Below are 7,500 nucleotides of genomic sequence, written 5' to 3'. Positions count from 1 at the left end.
AAAAAATTATATTAGGAGATAGAGAAAGATAAAACACACTCTCTCTCTCTCTCTCTCTCTCTCTCTCTCTCTCTCTCTCTCTCTCTATCTGTCACTTTTTTCTTATTTTTCTTGTTTTTTTCTCATTTTCTTGCTTTTCTCTCTCTCTCTCTCTCTCTCTCTCTCTCTCTCTCTCTCTCTCTCTCTCTCTCTCTCTCTCTCTCTCTCTCTCTCACTTTTTTTCTTATTTTTTTGTTTTTTTCTTCTCATTTTCTTGCTTTTTCTTATCTCTCTCTCTCTCTCTCTCTCTCTCTCTCTCTCTCTCTCTCTCTCTCTCTCTCTCTCTCTCTCTCTCTCTCTCACTTTTTTCTTATTTTTCTTGTTTTTTTCTTATTTTTCTTGTTTTTTTCTCATTTTCTTGCTTTTTCTTATCTCTCTCTCTCTCTCTCTCTCTCTCTCTCTCTCTCTCTCACCTTCGGCAGGGTTGACAGGTACATCTCCAACATGGCGGCTTCCTTGTACTCCTGCAGAGCGGCCGCCTTCTGTACCATTGTGTTGGCCTCTGCACGTGCCTTAGCCTCCACCGCCAGGGCCTCCGCCTCCCCCTTGACACGGATGCTCTCGGCCTCTGCCTCCGCCTCCAGAAGGGCCTTGTTCCGGGCTGCCTCTGCGAGCTTCTCCAGTCTGGGGGTGTGGGGGTGGTGAGGTGAAGGTGGTGAAGGTGGTGGTACGGGGTAATAATGAATAAAATTAACAAGAACAGGAGGAGGAGGAGGAGGAAAGGTAGTAGGAGTAGTAGTAGTGGTGGTGGTAGTAGTAGTAGTAGTAGTAGTAGTAGTAGTAGTAGTAGTAGTAGTAGTAGTAGTAGTAGTAGTAGTAGTAGTAGTAGTAGTAGTAGTAGTAGTAGTAGTAGTAGTAGAACAATAAGAATAATGAGAATAGTAGTAGTAGTTTTAGTTATCATCATCCTCCCTCTCTCTCTCTCTCTCTCTCTCACACACACGCACACTTACTTGAATTTCTCGGAGTCAGCAGGTTGTTTAATTGTTGCTTCTAATTCCTTCTGTCTCCTCTGAATCTCCTGCTCTTGAATCAAAATTTCCTGGGCGCGTTCCACCACCTAGACGCACAAAGAGGGGAGAATTACGCACACAAACGCACATGGAGGTGTTTTGGTTGGTTTTTCTATGTGCGTATGAGTGTGTGTGCGTGTGTGTGTGCTTTCTGGGTGTATGTGTGTGCGTTTTGTTAGCTAGATGTTTTGGTTGGTTTTTCTATGTGCGTGTGAGTGTGTGTGCGTGTGTGTGTGCTTTCTGGGTGTACGTGTGTGCGTTTTGTTAGCTAGATGTTTTGGTTGGTTTTTCTATGTGCGTGTGAGTGTGTGTGTGTGTGTGTGTGCTTTCTGGGTGTACGTGTGTGCGTTTTGTTAGCTAGATGTGCACACAGAGGGATTTACGCACATAAATGCATGTAAAGGTGTTTAGGTTGGCTTGTGTGTGTGTGTGTGTGTTTTGTTATCTAGATGTACACACAGGGGCTCTCTCTCTCTCTCTCTCTCTCTCTCTCTCTCTCTCTCTCTCTCTCTCTCTCTCTCTCTCTCACCTTAATTTGCATCTGCTCCTCCTTAATCTTCTGCCTGGTTTTGGCCGCCTGCAGATCATAAGCCAGCTCCGCCTCGGCTTTCTATAGTGGATGGGTGGATGAATTAAATTTGTTAGAGGCATTTTAAGTTGTCTCTCCCTGTCTTTCTCCTCCTCCCCCTCCCCCTGCTGCTTGCTCTGTACAAAGGCATTATGGGAAGTCACAGAACATCCTTCCTCTGTCAGTACGAGTGTTGTGTTCCTGTCTACCTCCCTAGTGCAAGAGTTAACTAGTATTCTCAATCTTTTACTAATGCAACGGTTAACCAGTATTCTCAGTCTTTCACCACTATTCTGTCCACTTCCCTAGTGCAAAAGTTAACCAGTATTCTCAGTCTTTCACCACTATTCTGTCCACCTCCCTAGTACAAGAGTTAACAAGTATTCTCAACCTTTCCCCAATGCAAGAGTTAACCAGTATTCTTGATCTTTCACCACTATTCTGTCCACCTCCCTAGTACAAGAGTTAACCAGTATTCTCAACCTTTCCCCAATGCAAGAGTTAACCAATATTCTCAATCTTTCACCACTATTCCATCTACCTCCCTAGTGCAAGAATTATCCAGTATTCTCAATCTTTCCCCAATGCAAGAGTTAACCAGTATTCTCAATCTTTCACCACTATTCTGTCCACCTCCCTAGTACAAGAGTTAACCAATATTCTCAACCTTTCCCCAATGCAAAAGTTAACCAGCATTCTCACCCACTCCCCCACACCCCCCACGAACCCCCGACACCCACGGAAGCCGCACATACCTTAGCCTGCACCTCCATGTCATATGTTGCCTTCTTCAGCTCAAAATCTCTCTGGGCCTTCGCAATCTCCGTGTCGTTAACATATTTAGCAGCCATCCTCTCCTCCTCTGCTAAAGCCTCCTTGATTTGGGAGTCTTTGTTTGCCTCAGCCTCGCCAATCCTTGCGTCTCGTTTAACTTCGGCCGTTCGAGCCATTCCCAGGGCATCTAGGTACCCCTGTGTATGGGTCATGGCGTGATGGGTGGAGTGGCGGGTCAGTGGAGGGAGTTGAAAGGTTAGGGGTGTTGTGAGATCGAGAGGTGGAGTGAGGTGATGGGTGGGTGATGTGGGTGATGGGTGGAGAGAGAGAGAGAGAGAGAGAGAGAGAGAGAGAGAGAGAGAGAGAGAGAGAGAGAGAGAGAGAGAGAGAGAGAGAGAGAGAGAGAGAGAGAGAGAGAGAGAGAGAGAGAGAGAGAGAGAGAGAGAGAGAAATAATTAGTAATCACAATAATAATCTTAATAATTACAAAATAGCAAGTTTTCATCATTACTACCACTACTACTACTACTACTATTACTATTACTACTACTACTACACATGCTACACACATAGACACACACACATAGACACACACACACACACACACACACACACACACACACATACACACACATACACTCATCCAGGAAGTATTTTTTTTTTCTTTTTTTTAATTAACTGAAAAAATTTTGTTGCCAATTATGAGAGAGAGAGAGAGAGAGAGAGAGAGAGAGAGAGAGAGAGAGAGAGAGAGAGAGAGAGAGAGAGAGAGAGAGAGAGAGAGAGAGAGAGAGAGAGTTGAAATAAATCCTTTTCTTTATTTTTTATAGGACTTAAATAAAATAGGGAAGGAAGGAAGGAAGGAAGGAAGGAAGAGGAGGAGGAAGGAACAGGAAGAGGAAGAGAGAGAAGGAGGAAGGGAGAAAAGGAGGAAGGGAGAGAAGGAGGGAGGGAGGGAGAGGGGGAGGCTATTTTTAACCTTTAAACTAATTTTTTTTTTTTCTGCATGAAGAAGAAGAAGAACAAGAACAAGAAGAAGAACAAGAACAAGAAGAACAAGAAGAAAGACAGAGAATAAAATAAAAAATAAAATAAACAAAACAAATAATAATAAATAAAGATAAACAGCCAAGCATTCACACACACACACACACACACACACACACACACACACACACACACACACACACACACACACACACACACAGGTATACATATGTGCGTTTTATGATACTCTCAATACGTACATGTGTGCTATCTGTGTGTACGTGTGTGTGTGCGTGTGCATGTGTGTGTGCGCGGGTACGTCTAAATACTGTGTGCGTATTTTCATCTCATGTGCGTCTTTGTGCATACACTGTAAGCGTCTACATAGAAAGCTGGTGTACACATGCATACGTACATACATACGTACAGATACGCTCTCTCTCTCTCTCTCTCTCTCTCTCTCTCTCTCTCTCTCTCTCTCTCTCTCTCTCAATGAATGAAGAAAGGAAATATTTGGTGATAATAATAATAATAATAATAATAATAATAATAATAATAATAATAATAATAATAATAATAATAATAATAATAATAATAATAAATCAGTTTTACAATTACACTTATTATTATTATTATCATTATTGTTATCAATATTATTATTATTATTGTTGTTGTTGTTGTTGTTGTTGTTGTTGTTGTTGTTGTTATTATTATTATTATTAATATATTTAAACTGAAATTGTTACACTTTAAAATATATAAATAAAAAAATATTTATTGTTTCAAGAGAGAGAGAGAGAGAGAGAGAGAGAGAGAGAGAGAGAGAGAGAGAGAGAGAGAGAGAGAGAGAGAGAGAGAGAGAGAGAGAGAGAGAGAGAGAGAGAGAGAGAGAGAGAGAGAGAGAGAGAGAGAGAGAGAGAGAGAGAAAATAATATGAATACACACACATACATACACACACACACAAAATGATCACATATATTCTCTCTCTCTCTCTCTCTCTCTCTCTCTCTCTCTCTCTCTCTCTCTCTCACACACACTAACCTTGGCATAATACGTCTGAGAGTAAGAATGGAAGAGAGAGAAAATAATAATAATAATAATAATAATAATAATAATAATAATAATAATAATAATAATAATAATAATAATAATAACAAAAAATAAAAATAAATATAAAAAAACGCACACAAAGCCCCGTGTGCGCATATTTCACGCGCACACAGGTAAATTTAGAACCTACTTGTCCGCGTACGTATTCCGTGTGCACATGAGACGCGCACACAGACAAATACGCACACAGAAAATAAATAAATAAATAAATAAATATGAATGTTGTTTTAGTTATTTAAGATTTCTACTTCCTGGAGGAGGAGGAGGAGGAGGAGGAGGAGGAGGAGGAGGAGGAGGAGGAGGAGGAGGAGGAGGAGGAGGAGGAGGAGGATACTTGAAAGAAGAGGAAAAGGAACAGAACACACACACACACAGAGAGAGAGAGAGAGAGAGAGAGAGAGAGAGAGAGAGAGAGAGAGAGAGAGAGAGAGAGAGAGAGAGAGAGAGAGAGAGAGAGAATAAACACCTATTAAATCTATATTAATACTGTTAATATACATAAAGACACACACACACACACAATGTATACATAACTAGTATACACATGTGTGTCTCAAGATACGTACACACATACACACATACAAAAGCTTCACTCCCTCATAGCTTACAGATAATAGTATATAGATAAACTGATGATGATGATGATGATTGTGTGTGTGTGTGTGTGTGTGTGTGTGTGTGTGTGTGTGTGTGTGTGTGTGTGTGTGTGTGTGTGTGTGTGTGTGTGTTTTTTTCTAATCCAAATTTATTTTTCATTTTTTTCAATAATATTTTCTGGTGTTCAAGTTATTTTTCCTTCAAACTTATTAAATTATTATTATTGTTTAGGAAAATACCTTTGAAAACCCTAATAACTTCCACTACAGCCTGTTCAACTGTTCAACTATCACCGGAACCCTAAAAACATCCTTGAAAATCCTAATAACTTCCACTACAGCCTGTTCAACTGTTCAACTATCCCTGTAACCCTAAAAACACCCTTGAAAACTCCAATAACTTCCACTACAACCTGTTCAACTGTTCAACTATCCCTGTAATCCTAAAAACACCCTTGAAAACCCTAATAACTTCCACTACAGCCTGTTCAACTGTTAAACTATCCCTGGAACCCTAAAAACACCCTTGAAAACTCCAATAACTTCCACTACAGCCTGTTCAACTGTTCAACTATCACCGGAACCCTAAAAACATCCTTGAAAACCCCAATAACTTCCACTACAGCCTGTTTAACTGTTCAACTATCCCTGTAACCCTAAAAACACCCTTGAAAACCCTAATAACTTCCACTACAGCGTGTTCAACTATTCCTGTAACCCTAAAAACACCTTTGAAAACCCTAATAACTTCCACTACAGCCTGTTCAACTGTTCAACTATCCCTGTAACCCTAAAAACACCCTTGAAAACTCCAATAACTTCCACTACAGTCTGTTCAACTGTTCAACTATCCCTGGAACCCTAAAAACACCCTTGAAAACCCCAATAACTTCCACTACACCTTGTTAAACTATCCCTGGAACCTTGAAAACACCCTTGAATAACCCAATAACTCTCTCCCTCTCTCTCTCTCTCTCTCTCTCTCTCTCTCTCTCTCTCTCTCTCTCAGGCACACAGTAACACATGAATACAAGGTGAAACAAACTTTACTACTTAACAGAGGTAATGAGGACTGGTGAAAAATAAACTATTATAACTACTATTACTATTACTTATTGATAGTGAGGTGTGGGTGACAGTAGTAGTAATAGTACTTGTGTTAAGTGGTTAATAGTGAAATAGTGTTGTTGTTGTTATTATTATTATTATTGTTGTTGTTGTTGTTATTAAGTGCGCTGTGAGGGAGTGATGCTATTGGCTATTGACACGGCCAATTGGAGAGCTGGAATGTTAGCGGCACTGCACACACGCGCGCACACACACACTCTCTCTCTCTCTCTCACATGACAAACATACAACACACAAACAATGCTGAAAAAAATAAATAAATAAACAAAAAGCAATATTCTGATAACATGGTCCCTGAATTCCACTCCCACACACTCCCAGTCCCTCCCAGCCTCTCCCAGCCCCTCCCAGCCCCTCTCGCTCTCTCTGTGCCTCACCTCGTCATCGTGAATGTCCTTGAGGGTGTAGGAGAGAACAGTAATCCCCATGTTAATCAGATCGGAGGACGCCACTTCAAACACGTTCTGGTTAAACTTCTTGCGGTCTTTGTAGATTTCCTGAGAAAGAGAGAGAGAGAGAGAGAGAGATGAAAGGTTACATTAATCAATAAATAAATGAGTAGGTAATTAAATGAGTAAACTGGTAACTTAACCTAATCATTTGTCTTCCTTGTCCGTCCTCATGCTCACCTCGACGGACATTGACCCCATGATGGCCCGCTGATGGCCCTCCAGTGTCTCCAAGGCCACCTGCTGCACTTCATGTTCTGTCTTGCCCAAAAACTGCTCACACGCGGCCAGCAGCATCTCCTCGTACTGGCCCTGCACCTTCACCTGTCGTGGAAGTACAAGCAGAGGTGGTACTGTTGTTGATGGTGGCGATATTAGCAGCTGTAGTTGTGTTTATGATGATAGTTGTTAATAAGTTGATTTGGCTATATAAAGGATAGCTTGGATAAAGTACAGTAAAATCCCTCTCATCCGGCATTGGAGTATCCGGCAGCTTCAAGTATCCGGCACATTTTTCCCCGAGCCTTAAAATCAATAAAAAATCAATGTGTACTCATAAAATCGATTAAAATTCCCGCGCGAGGCATACTTTGTCCCCTCACCACCAGAGCACACTGCTTCACGCCACCCGCGGCCCACTGCACTGCCTTTACTCAGTGACTCAGTCCCGCGAGTGCACTGTTTATGGCCTGACGCCTTCATCATGCCTAAACTTGTAGAAAAGAGGAAGCGTGTTGTGCTTACACTTAAGCAGCTGATCAGATCAACTGCTGATTAAGACCAGCTGATCTTTGTCATGGTAAGATGCATGAGTGTACGGTGTAAGCTGGTGA

General features: G+C 41.4%; 1 protein-coding gene across 14 annotated transcripts in view; it reads right to left on the bottom strand.

Moving 5' to 3' along the window:
• Positions 1-7,500, bottom strand: part of LOC135096185 (flotillin-1-like) — a 26,156-nt gene that overhangs the window by 9,168 nt on the left and 9,488 nt on the right. For 7 of the 14 annotated variants that reach the window (XM_063997539.1, XM_063997550.1, XM_063997545.1 and 4 more), the window contains 7 exons: positions 6,848-6,991; positions 6,596-6,715; positions 4,426-4,440; positions 2,376-2,591; positions 1,582-1,662; positions 993-1,099; positions 453-663 (listed from right to left, as the gene is read on the bottom strand). In XM_063997539.1, the coding sequence (XP_063853609.1) occupies positions 453-663; positions 993-1,099; positions 1,582-1,662; positions 2,376-2,591; positions 4,426-4,440; positions 6,596-6,715; positions 6,848-6,991 (894 nt within the window). The remainder of the gene's footprint in view (positions 1-452; positions 664-992; positions 1,100-1,581; positions 1,663-2,375; positions 2,592-4,425; positions 4,441-6,595; positions 6,716-6,847; positions 6,992-7,500) is intronic. The other 7 variants (XM_063997541.1, XM_063997551.1, XM_063997546.1 and 4 more) reach the window with 1 other exon arrangement.

Source organism: Scylla paramamosain, unplaced genomic scaffold (genome assembly GCF_035594125.1).
Source record: "Scylla paramamosain isolate STU-SP2022 unplaced genomic scaffold, ASM3559412v1 Contig3, whole genome shotgun sequence".
NCBI lineage: Eukaryota > Metazoa > Arthropoda > Malacostraca > Decapoda > Portunidae > Scylla > Scylla paramamosain.
The sequence above is the reverse complement of the archived record's forward strand: the minus strand, read 5'-3'. Positions and strand labels throughout refer to the sequence as shown.